Source organism: Capsicum annuum, chromosome 10 (genome assembly GCF_002878395.1).
Source record: "Capsicum annuum cultivar UCD-10X-F1 chromosome 10, UCD10Xv1.1, whole genome shotgun sequence".
Lineage (NCBI taxonomy): Eukaryota > Viridiplantae > Streptophyta > Magnoliopsida > Solanales > Solanaceae > Capsicum > Capsicum annuum.
The window spans coordinates 178,392,229-178,413,553 of NC_061120.1; the positions used below are offsets into that span (position 1 = coordinate 178,392,229).

General features: G+C 35.7%; 1 protein-coding gene and 1 non-coding gene across 2 annotated transcripts; both read left to right on the top strand.

The window, feature by feature from the left end:
• Window positions 1-15,282: 15,282 nt before the first annotated feature.
• LOC107843373 (ycf20-like protein) lies at window positions 15,283-19,228 on the top strand. The gene is made up of 3 exons (XM_016687638.2): window positions 15,283-15,440; window positions 17,472-17,669; window positions 18,560-19,228. The coding sequence occupies exons 2-3, from the start codon at window positions 17,485-17,487 to the stop codon at window positions 18,957-18,959; spliced, it is 585 nt and encodes a 194-aa protein (XP_016543124.1). The 5' UTR covers window positions 15,283-15,440; window positions 17,472-17,484; the 3' UTR covers window positions 18,960-19,228.
• A 1,457-nt stretch (window positions 19,229-20,685) lies between these two features.
• On the top strand, window positions 20,686-20,759 carry TRNAR-UCG. Its single transcript has one exon. It is a non-coding gene; the product is annotated as a tRNA-Arg (tRNA).
• Window positions 20,760-21,325: the final 566 nt, after the last annotated feature.

The window sequence follows — 21,325 nt, forward strand, 5'->3', positions numbered from 1 at the left end:
ATGGATCCTCGTGTGAAAGCCCTGTAAACTATCCACTGCTGATGAGAAATTGCCCATGTTATTTTTTAAATCAAAATTCCCCCCAACAGCGGCATCTTTGAATTGGGGAAGTTAATCTTTTCATAAGTGGGACTGCCTCTTCCTTAACTGTCCTACGAGTTGCTTGTTCATCAGTCATTAGAGTAGGAATGACTTGGTCTTATTCTATCTATGAAAATTGGGGGAGACGAATTGTGTCTCTCCTTCATTGATGAAAGTGTTGTTCGGGTTCGGGGCTTGGTTCAACCAACTCCCTATCCCTTCCCAACTTTCTAACCTTAAAACTTGTTTCGTGCAGAAACACAACAGAAACCAAGCGTAAAAAACACCAAATAAATCTAAAAGTAAAACTCAAATAAACATTTACCAAATTTCAAGTTGCCGACAACAGTGTCAAAAACTTGACAGCGCACACACAAGTGTACGTGGTCTTCTCAAATAGTAAAGTGGCCTTTAAGAAGCCAAGTATCGATCCTATAGAGACTTGATTCAGTAATGATTTGATTTCAGTTCACAGTTTAGATTAATTCGGTGCAATAGTAACCCAATAGAGTTTTGAAGTTGTAAATTGTATAAAAGTAAACAATGCGGAAAATAAAGATCCTAAGACAATCAATAAGAGGAAACCCAGGGTTAAAGCACTTTTGAACAATCATACTATGTTACTGAAATTCATTCGTTAACTTTTTTATCTTTGTTATTGATTCATAGGGTTAATTGCATGATTATGGTTTTCGAACCTCTAATCTGTTACCTAAGTTAAACCTTACAACTACATCGTTGAGCGGGGATGTAATAGTCCACTTAAGTTCTTTAAAGCTATCATCCTACATGTGAATCAGGTAAGGCATATAAATACATCCCTATCCTAGACACTAATTCAAATTCCTTATTTTATAAAGGAACAAGAACCATACTTTATTCATCTCAATGTTCTTCCCCTATTCCTTCTCTCGAGATCAAAAGGTAGATAATTGATATATTCTAAGGGCCGCGAATCCTTAAAATAGTTAAATAAAAGATAAACACACAACCAATAATGATAAGCAAATTAAACAAATTCAATTCAAAACTATAGTACTCATGTTCTTGGCTTCAACCCAGGAAAAGGGCGTTTAGCCAAACATAGTCATAATCGTAATCACAAATTGGTAATTAACAACTAAAAAAATGAATGAACTAAATAAAAATAATAAAACCTAATTATGAAGTTGTATCAGACCCTTAATCTCCAAAATATGTCAAAATATATGTAAAAACGTGATATAATATGTATTTATAGTATAGGAGTAAGCCAAGTCCGTGTTGGAGTTGGAAACCGTCAGTTATTAAGCCCGGGAGTGGATGGGGGTCACCCTAGCTATATCCCTACTCCAGGAGAAGTTGAGCCCTAGATATAGCACCACTCCATGCAAGGATGCACCCTGCCAATAGCCCTTCTCCAGGTGGGGCAGCGCCTCAATATCTCCCTATTCCTCTAGAAGTTGCTCTCCGAATTTTGGTTAAGTGTTGAGTCTCCCCTCTTAATCCCTTATCTTGTGGTGTCTTTCCCATGTATTTAAAACCTTATTAACATCAAAATATCATCATATTCAACTCCCAAATCATCTTACAAACTCACACCACACGAATTAGGAGACCAACACAACACAATACTCATAACGATAAATCAAAACAAGAGCTAAGCTAGGCTAGTTCGTATTGATCTTTCACTTATTGCTATAGATGTACTCTCGCTCAAATTGAACTTTTCTCACTAACAAAAAGTTATTCCACTCATAATCACACATTATAATCATTTGGAACACATTAAAATCACTGTAATCCCACAAGACCAACTAAACAAACACCTAGATAAGCTAGTAACACTAGTTTTTCGGGTTGAACTCTAAATGAATCTTTTAGGTATAAACTTGTTTGGAATTCAATTTGAACATTATAAACACATGATCTAAAACTTTAATACACATTTATATCATTATTAACCCATGTAGCATATGAATCATCCTCAAAATAAGGCTAAAAGGACTAGAATAATGATGCTAGAATGCCTAAATACACCCAACATCAGTAAGAGATGGTCGAAAAATCCTGGAATCACCTGCTAGTATATAGAAGTGGATATATGCATGAGGTGTAAGAGTTGATCCCAGATCTGATCTTCTCTATGAATGTCAGTAATCCCCTAGAGTGCTTCGTAACTTGGTCATGATAAAATTCCTCCTTCCATATACCATGCGTACTATTTTGGGGTGTAATATGGATCGAAATCCATGTCTGAGTTGAAAATTCCACCCCATCCGTCGATCAAATTCTTATGTATCTCTATGGGGATCCTTCTTTCATAATCTTCTTCTACTGGTGCCATGTTTAACCATAGGGGGTTATCTAGGGTTATACTGAACTACCAAAGAACTCTCATTGCGCATAGTACTGGATTCCTTATAGCTCAAGCAATTCACAAAAATAACAATATGTCTCCTAAGAATTTCCCAACCATTGATCCATAGTAGTCACAATTAGATGAGGTTACCAGTGAGGTGAGTCAAGAAAGTGCGCCACTGCTCTTCATTACTTGGAATGTCCCACGTGTTCATCCTAAGTTAGTGACTATGGATTTTGTTGCATCTCTCTTCTCTGACATTGTTGAACATATTTCGGCTATAAAAATGCTCTAACTCCCACACTTAAAGCATAAAATTACATCCTCTTAAGAATTTATACCCTCTGGAGCACATAGACATGACCGAAAGATTTTTGCCAAGACCATTGGCACGATCCTTATTCTAGGTGATCCTATGTACATAAAGACAACAATCAAAGAAAATTGATGTTTATTCGGTTTCCCCTCATTGGGACCACCATGATACCTAAGAATGCCACTATGAAGACAATGCCCCTATGTCTTTCCCAATCGATCCTGGAAAAGAAAAACTCTGGTCGTAGCTTTCTCTTCAACCAAATCTCTTGAAAAGATACCCTAGGTTGATCCATCATCCCACGAACATTCTTAATCCTGGATCAAATCTTAACCCTAACGAGAGAAGAAAGCCGCTTCAAAATGTAGTACGTGGGTCTAAAACTACCCGTCCCACCAATGGTAAGTTAGCAATTTGACTTATTTCTTCAAATGTAGGTGTGATCTCAAAGTCCAAGAACCTGAAGTTAACCATGGTTGTATCCCCAAATTCGACCATCTGCTGAATGAATAACTTGTTCACTCTCAACTCCATCAAATTGATCAAGGATCCAAAATGCGCAATTACTTCTTCTCCGTGAGCAACCCGAATATTTCCCTACTAATGGCTTAGGATTCGAGGGTCTATGGACATTATCTGGATATTTGCAAGGTTTTGATTGATTTTCATCTGAGTAAAGAAAAATGGGAGTAAGTTTTTGAATCTGTTACGGTTTTAACATTCGGATCAATCAATTATTTTCACACAAATAGTGTCATTGGGTTTATGAAGAACACGCTGACGTGAAGGGTGGCTTTCTAACTGTAAAAACGATGCCTTTGTCCGTCTGCCTAAGGTATATGCAACATGTCTTATTTCTAGAGTAAGAGTTTCTCTAAATATTTAAGAGTAGGACTGAATAGCAGCGAGAAGGTAAACTAATCTAATTGCACCGACTCTAAAACTTAGGGATCCAAAAATGGTTCAGAGGAGTGTGGGTCACCCCTCACATGTTCAGTGTGTGAATTGTGTATGACCAATGACTCGATAGAAAAAATTCAAGTGATAAAGCAGTAACAAGTAGGGTTGATCAAATAAATAATTAATGAAAGTTTGAATTTGGCTTGTGTCATTTCACAAAAAGAATGACATACGTGAAGATAAAGTAAATAATGTGATAATAATCCTAAACTAGTTCTGCTAAGATAAAAACCTAAGTTTACTCCCAGCAAAGTCAAGCTGTCGTGCGATATTTCAAACCAGTCGAAACAGCACACAACATATGATGGTTGTCATGACTCTCGGGTTTTGAAAATTCATTTTTTTGAGTCACCACCTAAATTTTTTAGGAAAATTAGGAAAAAGCTATTTTTTTATGTAAAACTCTGTTTTTGGTCTTTTGAAAACGTTTGAGATTCTGAGTAAAGATTTTAGTTACTCGAGGGGAAGGTGTTAGGCACCCCTCAGAGTCTATCCGAAGATAGTCCTTAGACTCGGTTTAGGAAAAAATATTTTAAAAATATTTTCTTTACCATTTGCTAAAAATAATGATAAAACACTTTTGTTATTTTGAAAAAAATAAATCAAGTTTTACAAAAAAAAATATAAATGCGTATAAAGATATGAAATTGGGGAGGAGAAAATTTAAGGATTGCGTTTTGTTATAATATGTATATTGGAGAAAATAAAATATAATTTAGTAAGAATAAAATGTTTAATGATATATGAAAGTGTATACATGAATCCTTCTCAAAACAAAGAAAGATGTAATTTCAAGAAAAAAATGTATTCATTATAAAATGAGTATGGATACCTAAAAATACGAAGAAGATATGAAAATTTATTTAATGCAAATATGTTTATCGCGAAATTAAAAAAAAAAAAAAGGAACGTTGAAACATATTAGCGTTTTCGATCCCAACTAAATTAGACTTGCATATGTTTAAAATATAAGTAACCATGTTTTGCAAAATTTTAATAGATAAAAATTAGATAAAACATAACACTTGAAAGTAGATAAAAATAAATATTATAGTAAAATGTACATGCATAAGTAAAGAATAAATAATAATAACAATAATAATAATAATAATAATTTAAAAAACGAACGAATAAATATTATAGTAATAAAGGTATACGTTATATATGATAGCACATACGTATATATGTGTATTGCGTTTTGGATACCTTTAAGAACTGAATCTTGAAGTAAGGTTAAAAATAAATAAGGGAGGTAGTAAATGAAAATCACATTTTGGGTTGGTAAGTTACTTGCAAATTAAGGGGCTTGGCTAATTAAAACAATGGTGATTACCCTTTTTGAAATAATTGCAGTTAAGATGGTAAGAAGATGTAACGATCCATTTCGTCGTTATTAAATTATCCATAATAAATTCATGAAAACTCATTCTTTAATTTTAATTTGGGTCCAAAATAATAAATATTTTTTTTGTTATGTCACTTCCAATTTTTCAGCAAAGATTTTAGCCTTTGGATGTGTCTAGATAGACTCAAGCTCGAAAAATTTAATTATTCATGAGTTCTAATATCAATACTTTAGTTTTAAAGTTCTTTTAGGATGAATTAAGGTCGTTCAATATCCCTAAAACATAGTTAAGTTTATAACTTTCTTTTCGATACAGTTTCAATATGGGTTTCTATTAGCGCTAATTTCAAACGACCATATCTCCTATAATATAAAGAGTTAGGGGTCCCACTACTAGCCAAATCAAAGTTCTCTGAGTCATCTTTCCAATGCAACAAACAGTTCCTCAATCCAAATTCAGAGTAAAAAGTTATGACTATTTTAGTGAGCATCTGTCCGGGCTGAAATGGGATTTTGCTATAGCAAAAATTCTAATGATATTTAAATCAGCTTTGTTAGAGTATGACCCCTACTACTTTTAATATTAAACTCTACTGATTTCCTATATGTTGAACAAGTAAGTAAATGTGGTTCACAGAAGTAAAAACTGAACATAGTGTTTTTACGTGGAAAACATCCGGCTTAAGAAAGATGTAAAAAATCACGACCTGTACCTCTACAGGATTTAACCCCAACTTCACTATAACTCTTGAGCCTCAACAATCAACAAAATTACAAGACTTCTTGTAAACTAGGAATTAAAACTTCTAACTCCTATAACTACAAAAACACAAATCTTCCCAAGATAAGTGTTCCCAAGTCTTCGAGTTTCCTAACTTGAAGACACAACTCCTAACTCAGTTTATAGATCACTGAGACTAGAACAATGACTCAATACAACTCAAAGAACCTTTCTACTACAAACAGTCTAAGACTTGCTAAGTAAGGACCAGGTTCTTCTTCAAGTAAGTGAACAGTTTTGCTGATTGTTGATTATCTTATCTGTGCATGAGTGAAAGCTTTTGATTTCGTTTCTTGTATTTAAGCCAACATCTCATGGAGTCCTTTAGTTGATGTAATATTCTATGTTCCTTAGGACTCCAGGTAGTTTTTACTTTTATTATTGTTGTCGCCTCTCACACTTCTTTTTTGAATAGGACTCTTCTTTTATATCTACAAGACCTCTTGTTCAATTCAACTTCTGTAAGACTTCTTATTCAACTCAACTCCTGATGTGATGAGTGTTATCCACTCCTATTTGTACGCAGAGTTATCTTATCAATAACTTGTCTGTAGCTAAGCTTTGTTCACTTGGATGGACCAGCTTTTGCGACATGTTTCATTCACATGTCTATCATTAAAACTCCATATTCCCTAACAAATTCCCCCTTTTGATGATGACAAATATAGTAGCACAACACCACAAAAACCTGACATACTCACAAAGAAAGTTAAGTAAAAGAATCAGAATTAAACACAGATTAGTCAATTGGGTTATAAGCGTTGTATAAGCTGTTCTATTTTTCCCCCTTTTAACATCATTGAAAGCTGGACCAATAAGTGAAAAGAGCTTAATAATTCATGGCCACTGGGGCTATCACTAAAACAATGAAGACTTTAGAGCCAAAAAAACAAACAATGCATTAATAACATAAAAGTGAACCACATAAAACATAAAGTCATTTCATTGATAGATCAGAATACAATGATCACAGCCCATTAAAAGCAATAAAAGAGAAACAGCTTGGACCAAAAGCAGGATAAAAAGATGCCTAAGACACTAAGAGAGGATTAAGTGGATGAGGAAGAAGGAATAAGGGAGGTCGATTTCCTAATGATATCAGCATTGTTAGCTCTTTCCTTTTCCAAAATAGCTGTGAAGGAGGCAATTTGAGCTTGAAGAACCTGTTTCTCCTCCTCATGAGCAGCCTAGACAGCTTTCAATGCAGCTTGTGCCACTTCCACCTCACTCTGCTTGGCAGCAAGAGCATTTCTTAACTTTTGCATAGGGTTATCAGCACTCCTCATAGCAGCAGGTAACATAGAATGGTTCACAGAGCCAATAACATCCTTTGTGGTCTACAGTGACCACACTTTGACAGGAATATGAAAGTCCTCAAAAACAGGGGCAAGCCAGAACTCATAGGGCAAAGCATAGCCATTTGTATCTTGGATTAAAACCCTTTGCATATTCTTGATGATGAGTCTAGGAAGATCAATTAGAGTCTGAGAGTCTAGCAATTCCATCAGGATGAGATCAAGAAAATTGGCTACTGTTCTCCTTTCCTGACTAGGAAGGATCATCATGTGAACCACATCAAAATAGGACTGGTGAAGAGGAGATATATCATTCTTGAGGACCCTTCTATGAGTTAAAAGAAGAGGATTTCCAGAGAATTTTCTAAAAGTATCAAGAGCTGAAGGAAGGTTATCAAGAGGAGGCCAAGCACCTTTCACATAATGACCCCAACCCCCAGTAGGAACATATAAAATTCAACTCAGATCAGCAAGGTAAAGATTAATGGTTTTACCATGAATAGTGGTGGAGAACATCTCTCTAATAGCAACACCATTTGTATAAAAGTCATATACTTCATCTTTCCCAAACTTTCTTTGATGATTACCTTGAAGAAACAGGTGTGACCACCCCTAAGCTCTCAGTTTGGTGAGCAACACACCCATATCAGGTCCCCCAAAACCAGTGACAACTCTACCTCTAGCCAACTTACGTTTTTGAAAGTAGAGAACATGAGCTGACTGAGAATCTATGTCAGCAGGAGTATCAAAAGCAATATCACAGTCAAGATCTGGATCAGGATGAGTAGAGAGAGAAGGAAGAGTATTAGGAAGAAAAATCAGAATCTGAGTCAGATGAATCAAAAGAAACAGGTTTGGATACTTATTTCTTCAAATAGGAAGAGGACTTTAAAGAACCTCTGGTGGAAGGAGAGGCTTTGACAGTGGAGGCTTTCTCAGTAAAAGCTTTCTCAGTAGATTTTGAGGACGTGAAAGATTTGGAAGTGGGTTGGGATGTAGAGGTAGGAGTGAATAAGGATTTTGGGGTCTTAGCAATGATGTGCTTCAGTTTTCTTTTAGAATAAAGGAGAATATTAGGAGAGGGAGCACTTGGAGGTGGAGAAGCAGAAAGAGCAACCCATTTCTTTTTATTTGCACAAAGTGCTTCTTCCAAAGAAGCATCTTGCTGTTCTTTATTTCCTAGAGTAAATGGAATTCAAGGAGAAGTAACTACAGGGGAAGTCTTAATTGAAGAAGCATTATCTACATCAATGACAACAGAAGAGGGTTTTTATTTTAGCGAAGATCTTGACCTTCGAGAGATGAGATTTGCAATGGGTTCATCATCAAGGTTAACAATTTGAAATGGGGTTGGTGGAGGCAATGAAGGATTGGGCTGGGATAAGGCAGTGGAAGAAAATTAGGTAAAAGGGTTTGGGAAGTGTTTGAACGCAGCAAAATCATTGAATTTTCTAGATATTTGAGGAGGGATTAATGAAGGTAAGGTTATATTTAGGTGAATCACAATAGAGGTGAAGATGTTTGTGGCGGAGTCAGGTGAGGAGGATAAAGAATATGACGAGGAATCCATGATTAGGGAAATAAAAAGTTAGTGATTTATCGTAGAGAGGGTTTATAAAGAATAAGAAAGAGAGGAGAAAGAGGATGTGTATTTAAAAGGGATTGAGGGAAGATGAATCATGTGAGGAATGGATTTGATAAAAACATAATAATTAAGGGGTCTGCAATAATGGGAAAGGGTTGGCAGCTTTTTGAAGGAGATGGCTTTTGGATTTTTAGCAGTTTAAATGTAAGGAAAAGGACCAAGTGAATAATTTATTTCTCTCTTATGCTATCATGAACAAGTGAAAATTGTACCTGAACTGTGGAAAAACAATGGACAAAATTAGCCTTGATGGTTCAGCCTATCTTTAAAATCAATACATAGCTGAGTTAATTTACTCTAAAACCTTAGAATTAGGATACACAACTAAATGTGTAAGACTAAATTAATCAACAATCACTTAAGTACAATCTTTTCTAATCAATCATTAAGGGAGATTTATACAATTTTAATCATCCCCAAGGCTAACCTGTTCCTTTCAAAGTGTTCTCTACTCAAAGCCTTAATAAATATGTCAGTAATTTGTTCCTCAGTTGAACAAAACATAATTGATATATGACCTTTTTCAATATTATCTCTAAGAAAGTGATGTCTTATATCAATATGCTTGGTTCTTTTATGTTGAACAAGATTTTTAGCTATGTTAATAGCACTTGTAGTATCACAAAAAATGGGAACACAACCAACATCTATACCAAAATCCATAAGTTGTTTCTTAATCCATAGCAATTGAGCACAACAAGAACCTACAGCAACATATTCAGCTTCAGCAGTAGATAACGCTATTGAATTTTGCCTCTTAGTGGACCAGGTAATCAAACATGATCCAAGGAAGAGAGCCATACCTGTAGTGTTTTTCCTATCTACCAAATATCATGCATAATCAGCATTAAAGTAACCTACCATATTAAAGTTAATACCTTAGGGATACCATAAGCTAAGATCACTGGTTCCCTTCAAGTATCTGAATTCTGTTCACAGATTTTAGATGTGATTCTTTGGGTTTTGCTTGAAACCTAGCACATAGCCTTACACTGAATATAATGTTAGGCCTACTAGCTGTGACGTAAAATAATGAACCTATCATACCTCTATACATCTTTTGCTCCACATCTGGACTTGGTTCATCCAGATCAAGCTTTGTGGCAGCGCCAATGGGAGTACTGATTTCTTTAGCCTCTTTCATGAAAAATCTTTTGAGAAGCTCTTTGGCATACTTTTGTTGATGGATCATTTTCCCTGATGCTGATTGTTTTATTTGCAAACCCAAGAAGTAATTCAAATGCCCCATCATGCTCATCACAAATTCACAACTCATGAGTGTGGCAAACTCATGAGTCATATTCATGTTGGTTGAGGTAAATATAATGTCATCCACATAAACCTGCACAACTAACAAATCCTTTTCATTAGTTTTTAAGAAAAGGGTATTTTTAATTTTACCTCTGGTATGCCCATGCTCTAGTAAAAAATTTCATAATCTCTCATACCAGGCCCTTGGTGCTTGTTTCAACCCATACAAGGCCTTATCCAGTTTATACACATGATCAGGAAACTCCTTGCTTTCAAATCCTGGAGGTTGCTTAACATAAACTTCTTCCTTGAGAAAGTCATTTAGGAATGCACTCTTCACATCCATCTAACAGAGAATAAACTCCATATAAGCAGTAAAGGAAACTAGTAATCTTATAGCTTCAAGTCTTGCTACATGAGCAAATGTCTCATCAAAATCAATTCCTTCTTCTCGGTTGTATCTCTGAACCACCAATTTTGCCTTGTTTCTTGTAACTATTTCATGCTCATCCATTTTATTCTTGTACACCCACTTAGTCCCAATTACTGATCTATCTTTTGGGAGAGAAACTAAGTTCCATACTTTGATTCTCTCAAACTGATTCAACTCTTCCTGTATAGCTATGATCCAATTAGCATAAAGAAATGCTTCAGTTACCTTCTTTGGCTCAATATCTGACAAGAATGCCTTGAACGTACACATACTCCTCAGTCCAGATCGTGTGGTGATCCCAGATGTGAGATCAGTAAGAACATTCTCAATAGGGTGTGATCCTTGATATTAGTATCTTTTTGGGATCAAGCCTAGTGAGCTACTAGGATCACTATTGATGTTCTGAGCTGGGGTAGTTGGTGGCTCAGTTCCCCCTGTCATTGTGCCTTCAGCTTCAGTTCCCCCTGTTAAAATGCATCCATGTTTGGTAGCTCCAGTAGATGAACCAGGTTGTGTAACCTGTTCCTCAGAGTCACTTCCTTCCTACAGGTTAGTTTTAACATAAAATTCATCAAAGATCACATGCATGCTTTTTTCAACACAGTTAGTTCTGTTGTTTAAAATCCTATAAGACTTACTATGAAGTGAATAACCTAAGAAGATTCCCTCATCACTTTTAACATCAAATTTTTCCAGATTATACTTTCCATTATTATGTATGAAACATTTATAACCAAAGGTTCTAAAGTGAGAAATGTTAAGCTTTCTTTTAGTAATTTATAGGGAGTCTTCTCTAACATAGGTCCAATCATGCATCTATTTATGATATATGTTGCAGTACTTATTGTCTTAGCCCACAAATTTTTTGCAACATTTGCTGCAAGCATCATTGTTCTAGCCATATCTTCCAAAGTTCTATTTTTTCTCTCCACTACTTCATTTTGTTGAAGTGTTCTAGGAGCTGAAAAGCTATGATCTATACCATTTGCTGAACAGAATTCCAAGAACTTTACATTCTCAAATTCGTACCATGGTCAAACCTCATGGAAACTAATGAAGTGCCCAGTTTTTTTTCAATTTTCTTGATGAAAATTTCAAAGACATCAAAGGCATCTTCTTTAGAGGCTAGAAACAAGATCCAGGTGAACCTAGAATAATCATCAACAATCATAAAATCGTACCTTTTTCCACCTCTGCTTTAAGGTCTCATAGGTCCACATAAGTCCATATGAACCAGGTCAAGGCACATGGTGGTGCTAACATGGTTCTTTGACTTAAAAGAAGATCTTACCTGTTTCCCCCATACACATGCACTATATAACTTTTCTTCCTTGAACTTGGTTTTGAGTATTCCCAATACCATGTCTTTAGAGGAAAGTGTGTTTAGTTGTTTCAGACTTGCATGACCAAAGGAGGGGATCATTTTCTATGGCACTTAGACAAGTCAACTCAGGTCCTGGTAGTGCCATGATGTCAACTTTGTATACATTTTTGTATCTTCTTGCAGTGAGCACAATCTCTTTGGTGTCCACCCTATTGACTTTGACTCTTGCAGCTGTAAAAACAACTTTATTACCTTTGTCACACAGTTCTGAGATACTCAGCAAGTTATGCTTTAATCCTTCTACAAGATAGACATCCTCCAATGCTTTTGACTCAGATGAGCCAATTTTTCCAACTTCAGTAATGATTTTTTTTTTCCATCACCAAAAGAAACTCCTCCTCTATCTATTTTGGAGAGTGAAAGAATTTTTTTCTTATCACCAATCATATGCCTTGAGCAAGCATTGTCTAAGTACCAGTGCTTTTTGCTTCCTTTCACCTTCTCCTGCAAAAGAAATTAATGGTTAGACTTAGGAACCCAGACAAGCTTGGGTCTTATTTTATGAGTGAAAAGATGAATCAAGTTTCTTCTAGTCCATACAGGCAACATATAATGCAAGCTATTTCTCTGACCAGAACTAGTCTTTTTCTTTTTGGTCTGAGAAAATCTGTTAACCAGGTTTTGACTGTTTGATCTGTTTCCAGCCATAGGACATTCAGTAGTGGGATATCCAAGGTTGTCACAGATGTAGCATAAATCTTTTGGATCATCAACACCTTTGTGGAATCCCAAACCCGCCTTTTTATTATAATTTCTATCACTCAATTTGTGAACAATTCTTGAGGAGTTTGTCCACCTATTTGCCCTTTCAAGATCAAGTCTCAGCTTATTTATTTTTTCGGTTAAATCATGGCATTTTTGTTTATATTTAACTAGCTCAAGTTTAGCATTTTCTTGTTCTTTACTCATGGTCTTTTTCCCATTTTTAGTGAGAGTTAATTTGAGAATTTCAGACTTAAGATCATTGTTTGAAATCTCAAGTTCTGCAACTTGCTTCTTGAGAGTATAATTTTCCTTGTCAACTGTACCTTTGCAAGCCTTTAAATCAATGAGATCAAATTTAAGGCTTGCAAGACTATTGAATAATTCATCCCTATCAGAAGTTAACTCTTGGAAATCATCAATCAATTCACTCATCAAGGAAACAAGTTTTGGTTTTGAAAATAATTGTAGTTTTTCTTTGAGTTCAAGTATACTTACCTCAGAACCATCATCTTCTTCATCTAAGTCTGAATCTCCAAGAGCCATGAATGCAGTTTCATCAATTTCATCTTCATCTGAATCAAATCCCCAAGCTGCTATCATTGCATGGTCCTCCTTTCTTTTTGCCTTCAGTTCCTTTTCATCCCTTTCCTTCTTCCATTCTATTTCCCAGACTGGAAAGTCTCTGATTTTATGAGCAGTTTTGCCACACTTGTAGCAGCCATTTAGATTGTCATTGGAACATTTCTTAGTACCTGTTCCCTTCTTCTTCTTAAAGAATTTGCTGAAATTTTTAGTCATGAAGGCAACTTGCTCCTTATCAAGTTCAAATTCCTCATCAGTATCAGAGGTTTTTAATGCCAAGACTTTCTCAGAAGCTGCTTGTTCTTTGATTCCATCTCCTTCCAATTCATAAGTCCTTAAGTTCCCTACTAGTCCATCCAGGGTCATACCTCCAAGATCCTTATTTGCCTCCCTGACTGCAGTTACCTTAACATTCTATTTTGATTTAGGTAATATCCTCAGTACCTTTTCAACTTGTTCCTCCTCAGAGATGACTTTTCCTAAGGAAGTCAGCTCATTTGTTAAGGTAGTAAGCCTTGTCATCATCTCATGTAGGGTTTCACTTTCTTTCATTTTAAATACCTCATACTTAGTAAAAAGGAGAGAGATCCTGAATTTTCTTACTTGAGAGGTACCTTCATGAGCATTCACTAGTGCATCCCAAATTTGCTTAGCAGTAGTGCAGGTTGATACCCTGTTGTATTCAGCTGGTCCTAATCTACAAACCAAGATGTTCTTAGCCTTTGCATTTTTCTTCAAAGCCAACAAGTCATCAGGAGTAAATTCACTCCTTACTTTCTTGACTTGTTCACCATCAACCAACTTCATTGGAATAGTAGAACCATCAGTAATCTTGTCTCATAATTTATAGTCTTCACCTGGATGAACATCTTTATCCTTTCTTTCCACCAAATAAAGTGAGAGTCATCAAAAAGTGGAGGTCTAAAAGTTGACTGACCTTCACTGTGACCAGTAGGAGGTGCAGAATTCATCATGTTGATCTTTTCTTAAGTGCTAGCCTTATTTAAAACAACTCGCTCTGATACCACTTGTTAGAGTACGAGCCCTACTACTTTTAATATTAAAATCTACTGATTGCCCATCTGTGGAACAAGTAAGTAAACGTGGTTCACAGAAGTAAAAATTGAACACAGTGTTTTTACATGGAAAACACCCGGCTCAAGAAAGGTGTAAAAAACTATGATACCTCTACATGATTTAACCCCAACTTCACTATAACTTTTGAGCCTCAACAAACAACAAAATTACAAGACTTTTTGTAAACTAGGAATTAAAACTTATAACTCCTATAACTACAAAAATACAAATCTTTCCAAGATAAGTGTTCCCAAGTCTTCAAGTTTCCTAATTTGAAGACACAACTCCTAACTCGGTTTTTAGATCACTGAGACTAGAACAATGACTCAATACAACTCAAAAAACCTTCCTACTACAAACAGTCTAAGACTTGTTAAGTAAGGAACCAGGTTCTTCTTTAAGTAAGTGAACTGCTTTGCTAATTGTTGATTATCTTATCTGTGCATGAGTGAAAGCTTTTGATTTCGTTTCTTGTATTTAAGCCAACATCTTATGGAGTCCTTCAGTTGATGTAATCTTCTATGTTCCTTAGGACTCCAGGTACTTTTTGCTCTTATTATTATTGTTGCCTCTCACACTTCTTTTTTGAATAGGACTCTTCTTTTATATCTACAAGACCTCTTGTTTAATTCAACTTCTGTAAGACTTCTTATTCAACTCAACTCCTGATGTGATGAGTGTTATCCACTCCTGTTTGTACGCAGAGTTATCTTATCAATAACTTGTTTGCAGCTAAGCTTTGTTCACTTGGATGGACCAGCTTTCGCGACATGTTTCATTCACATGTCTATCATCAAAACTCCACATGCCTTAACAATGACCAACTAAAGAAAAAAAAAAACTCATTGGAAATATAAGTTAAAGTAAACGGAGTAACAAGTACCCACCATCCATCAACATGGGTTGTGGTACAGCGGATAGGGCTGCTCCACCCTTAAGTAGAGATCGAGGGTTCGATCCTGAGCATAGAGAAAATTTTGGGAGCGCTAGCCCCGAATGGAGCTCTACCTAATGCAAATTCGAATTAGTCGGACCAGATTAAAAAAAAAAAAAGTAACCACCATCCAAACAAGCTGTTTAATGCACATAAAATGAGCTTAAGAGAATTTAACAAAGTGGCAACTAATGAAAATTGATCTGTTCCCACTATATAATTATTTGGCGGGAGAGAGTCGACTGCCGGCGGTGGCTTTTCTCACCGGCGCCGCCGTAGGAAATTGACCGGAGAATCAGAAAGCCGATAGGTATTGACCTCTTCCTTCTGATTCTTCATATTTCCCCTGGATAACACAACCCTAATTTTATCATTTCTCAATTTCATAAATTCCTTGCAGGACAGCTTAATTAATTTCATTTTCTTAAATGGTTAATATACTTGTGTTTGTGCATTTGTTGTTAATTAATGTAGATAGCTTGAAAAGATAAGGAAATTGTGTTGTTGTGTCTTCAATGTAGCTGTAATAAAAACGTGTTTGTTGAAGCTCTAGAAGCAAGTGACAACTTATTAGGATTATCGTGAAAATCGTGGAATTGTAAATGTATTTGCTCAGTATTATTCTCTCTAATAGGTTATTGGCTCAGTGTGGAGGTCACGGATTAGGTTAGTAGGTTAGTAGGTAGCAGTGTGTTCTCTTGTTGTCCGTTTATATAAGTAGTAGTAGTATTTTTCTTTTTTCTTTTTTTTTGATGACCATGGTGTTCAGTCCAACTTTCACGCACTTCGGCTAATTCCATGGCCTTCACATACGGGTATCAGTAACTTTGTCCACCAAGGCTAGAATAGATAAGAAGAAATCAGCTAATGTTTTTTGTTGTCTTTGTTGGAATTTGAACCTGAGATCTTATGGTTTTCAACCTACTTCATTGACCGCTAGGCCATACCTTGGGTGTATTAGTAATCGTAGTATTGTGTCTGACTGTCTGTAGTCTTATAGTGTTACTATTTGTTGATTTCTTGTACCTTAGTTATATTGTTTTGTTGTAGTTCCTATTATGTCATTATCTATTATTTCGCCTTACTTTTTCTGGACTGTTTAGATTGTTTTTCATTTAGCTGAGGGTTTATCGAAAACAACCTCTCTACCTTTGAGGTAAGGGTGAAGTATGCGTACACTCTACTCTCCCCACCCTCCCCAGACCCATTTTGTGGGACTACGTTGGGAATGTTGTTATTGTCGTACCCAGGTACTTGTGCTGGTGGGAGTAGTCAAGGTGCACAGAAGTTGATTTAGACACCAGTGATTATCAAGGCAGAGAAAAAATTGTTTTCTGATTACAGAAGCTTGCCACATTGATGTGATACAGTACTGATTTGAAGCTATAGTTGAAATTTAAGTAAGCTTTAGGACCCATTGGCCATAAAAAATATTCATTTTTTTCTGGGATAATTTTTCACTTTTCCGTGTTTGGCCATGAATATTCCAAATTCTAACTTGAAATTGTTTTCAAAATTGGGAAACAACTTATAACTTATTTTCCAACTCATTAATTACTATTGGAGTTGTATATAAGTACATTCAAGTATAAATATTATTCCAAATATTCTTTGCAGAAAGTATGGTCCAACACAACTCCAACTCATAAATTCCAATAAGAAAAAAAAAAGAAAAAATGTGTAATCTATGGCCAAATGCCTTTTTAATATTCCATCAATTCCATATTTCCATCCATGGGTAGTCTACATTCCATGATTTTTCATTTGATTAAAACCTTCAGATGAGATTTTTGATGTCAATTTGAATTTGGTTGTCTCTTAACATCCACCTCTCATCAAGCTTCAACTTTCATGTTGAATTTGTGTTGAAGTATCTTTGTTTTGGGTTCTTCCATTTCCAAAGAGGACTTAGGATACGTGTAATAGGAGAGGGTTCAATCTTGTAAACTGTATGAAGCACTATATGCTTCATTAAACTGAAATATATATCCTTGGACAATTCCGTAGTTAAGGCATAGGAGTAACAGCCTGGAGATTCCAGGTTTGAATCCAAGCTACAACACACGTGAGCTCATTTGCTTCAGTTTATGGGCCGGCCTACTCAGCACTTGTGCTTGTGGCTTTAATGGGCTGTCTTAGACGCCATTGTCTAAAAAAGGAAATAAGTGTGTTACATAACAATGGGAGTTTAAATGTTTCTTTTGTCTCATTTACAATACTCCTTAACGTTGAATCATTCACATATGGAATTTATCATTTCCAAAAACTGTCTTGACCGCCTTCTAGGAGATGGGAATAACACTTCATGTTTCTTGCTGTTCCTTATGTTTTGTTTTTACAGATTCCAACAGGCCATGGCTGCCAAACTGCCTTTACCGAGCTGTCCCACAATTTCTAAGCATTTGACTGCTGATCATACTAGATCAAGATTTAGTGGAGCTGTCTGCCTTTGGAGAGCTGCACATTCATTAGGCAGAATTTTGCATTTCCAGCTATCTTTTACTAATATTGTCCAACCTTATTCATTCAGAAATTTCAAGTGAGTTTTTCCCTTTGTCATGTGAAACTTTGATGTAGCTTGATGGTTGTGCCCCTTCCCCTCCATGTAAGTGGATTGCATGCATAAGAAGGAACCATGTATGATACCAGTAGGTTCTCCCAGGTTTAGTTTCCCCTTCAAGAAACATCTCTTTTTCAATAAGCAACAAACACAAATATTTGGGGTTCTCCGTTACCTAGTTTGTCGATTTGCAGTACAATAACATACCCAGTGTAATCCCACAGTTAGGTTTTGGGAGTGTAGAATGTACGCAAACCTTACCCCTGCAATATTTTTTTAAATTTTTTTTTTGAACAATTGCATTATTGGTTATTATGCCGTATGGAGAAGCCAAGATTAAAGGACTGAAGTCCTTTAGGAGATTCTCTTTTATCATCCTTCATAAGTACAAGCAACTGAGCAGCCGGCAGATAGAAATCCTAATACTAGTCGGAAAGAAAGAATGTTAACACCATTTTGTAAAGTGGAAGTCATTTTCTAAAGAATTTGATTGCAGATTTCTACTCCAAGTAACTGATTCTTACGATAGGTGGTTTACGTTCGGATGATCTCTCCAAATATCCATTTGTCTTGTCTAAGTCCAAGTTTATTTCTATTACGGAGTCCAAGTTTGATTGTCCTATGCACTCCCACGAGTTTCCCTAGCCCTAATTGCGATGAGCTTTTGTTACCAACTATTTGGGAAAATCTAAAATTCTCTCTTTTGAGCTTCCTAACATTGTTCAATAGCTAAGTACCTTAAAGGTTCCTGAGGGTTTGTAAGAAAATGTATGTTAGATGCTAATCTTTGTTTAGTGCTAGATCCTTGCTCATAGACTTATAAATGAAACTTTTCTACCCATGTATCTCAGAGTTTAATTCCAATATAGGAGGCGGGCGTGGTCTATAAGAAGTGCTGCAGATGGCAGCGGACTAGATTCTAATCCTTCAACCAGCGGTAGTGGTGGAACTCGACTTATTAGAGCCATTGAGGCTCTTCTAGCCAAACTAGATGCCAGGATAAAGGTGTTGAGGAAAAATCTGCCAATGAAGTTGCTGTTTTTCTTAGTGGGTTTCTATTGCGCAACCGCTTTTGCCACTGTAATAGGGCAGACAGGTGATTGGGATATTATTTCTGCTGGATTAGCTGTGGCGGTGGTGGAGGGTGTTGGAGCTCTCATGTATAGATCTATTCCTTTAATTGATGGAGTAAGGAGCCTCATCATTATGTTCAATTATTGGAAAACTGGGTTGACTCTTGGTCTATTCCTCGACTCTTTCAAGTATTAAGGCGGAGATGAGGAGAGAAGTGTACAGAAATCACAATGCCATGGAAATTTCATAGTTTATCTTTTGCGCATTTGTAGGCAAATTCATGTTGTCAGAGGGTAATTGTACATCTTTTGCAATTTGCAGGATGTCCTTTGTACAGTGTCTCCAAGGTATAGCATACACATCACTAGTACATGGGAGGCATCCCTAGTTTGATGCCACATTAATAAAATGTAGCATAAGAAGACATTGTTTAATCTTTCAGTTTTATGCTATCTGTTCCTTTAGCTCTTTAATACTTTTACAAGCTTATTTAATCCACATCGTGCTCCCGGATGTTGTTGAGTGATGGGATTCTTCGCCGAGCATGACTTATGGGTTGTTAAGACTGGTAAGGGAGTTGATAAAACTTGTACTTATTGATTAATGTTATATGAATAAGTTTCATCTCATGATGGGACCTTGCGTGGTAACCTTTGTACACAGATCTATGAAGTATGTTGTATGTTTAGCATGCCACACTTGAAGGAAATGCTGTACGTGACTGTGTCCAATGCTTGTTAAGGACATTAAGTACAGGTTTTAATGCTCGATATAGTGCTTCGTTTATTGCTATAGATCCTACCTGAGATTAACTGAAAGTTTTCTCGATTTTGATTACTCTCAGAATAATTTTTTTCATATTAGACCTACAGAATGACTAGCTATAGATGAATGTATATAGCAATATATTGAAAGTTGATGAACGTACTACTGCCTGGGTCAGTGTTGACTATTTTTGTGAAGAATCATATTGTTGTGTCTTTATTGTATGTCCATACTCTGTCATTAGATCTTTATGAATATGAGGGTAGTAACGTCCTCGAGTCAGGAGATTCATAAAAGGGAAGTTCTTGTGTCAAAGAAAATCATTTTTTCCTTATCTACGTAGTGTAATTTTTCAAACCCCCTCCTTTTTATCATGGCCAATTGACACGGGAGGATATATATCATCTTCATTTGTATAATTCCCGAAACTCTTTGTTTTCTTTTGCTGTAATTCTATTTCTTTTGTCGCTGATCTTAAGGAAAACAATTGATCATCTACAGCAATGAGTATATTGAGTTTCAGCGATGGAATGAAGATAACATTACCTGAAAGAGTGCATAGGTCAAGATAACATTACTTGAAAGAGTGCATAGGGATTGACTTCTTGTTATATGTTTAAAGGTGAAACGAATTCGAATAATAACATTACGGGTTTGAAATTTTGATTAGGTTCAATAAAAGATATACCGTGCGGTTGCGCAAGGGCTTTGGTCCAGTACTATATGGATGTCACGAATTCGACCTCAACTTATATGAGGATCGAGGGGCGTAATTCCTTGAAACAATTCTTATTTCTTATCAATTATCATAAAATATGAACAATTGGGGAAACAATTTCATATCTTTTGTTGAAGACTCTAATTTTTTGTGAGAAGCCAATAAGACCTCTATTATACATATCTAATATGCAGAATTTTGGCATGTGAAGGTCAAAAGCACAGCAAATCAATATGCAGAATTTTGACATGTGAAGGTCATAAGCCCACCGAAGACTCAATAATCAAGAATATTTCCATCCAAGATTTGTATTTTATCCTCCTCGATGATTCAACGCATCTAACTTATTTGTTTAGACCCCTCCTGTGTGCGAAAAAGAGTTCTCTTTTGGAAGAATATATTATATAAATTAGGTGTTTTGAGAAATAATAAACAAACGACCGCATAGCGCAGTGGATTAGCGCGTCTGACTTCGGATCAGAAGGTCGTGGGTTCGACTCCCACTGTGGTCGCATTTCTTCTTTTCATTCTATTTTTTTCTGTACTATTATTTATTAACGTAAATAACATTGCAACTTATAGCATAACTTTCATTTTTGCAAGTCGTACCAAATCTAATTAAAAAAAAAAAGGTTTTTTTCTAGTAATTTGAAAAAGAAAAAAGTACAAAGTCGCATTTCTTCTTTTCATTCTATTTTTTTCTGTACTATTATTTATTAACGTAAATAACATTGCAACTTATAGCATAACTTTCATTTTTGCAAGTCGTACCAAATCTAATTAAAAAAAAAAAGAAAAAAAAGGTTTTTTTCTAGTAATTTGAAAAAGAAAAAAGTACAAATTTTATATATGGAAAAAAGATTCTTATACCCAAGAAAAGAGGATGAAAGTTATTGTCAAATATCAATCATCCCCTTTTTTTCTCACAAACGGTCCTCCCCTTCACTAACAACATATCGTTTTTTTCTCAAATCTTCATTATCAAAACGTTGATCTTTTCTTCTTCTTCTTCTTCTTTACTGTTTTATTTTAAATTATTTCTCCATATTTGTCTCCTTCTTTTTCTAAAATAATACTC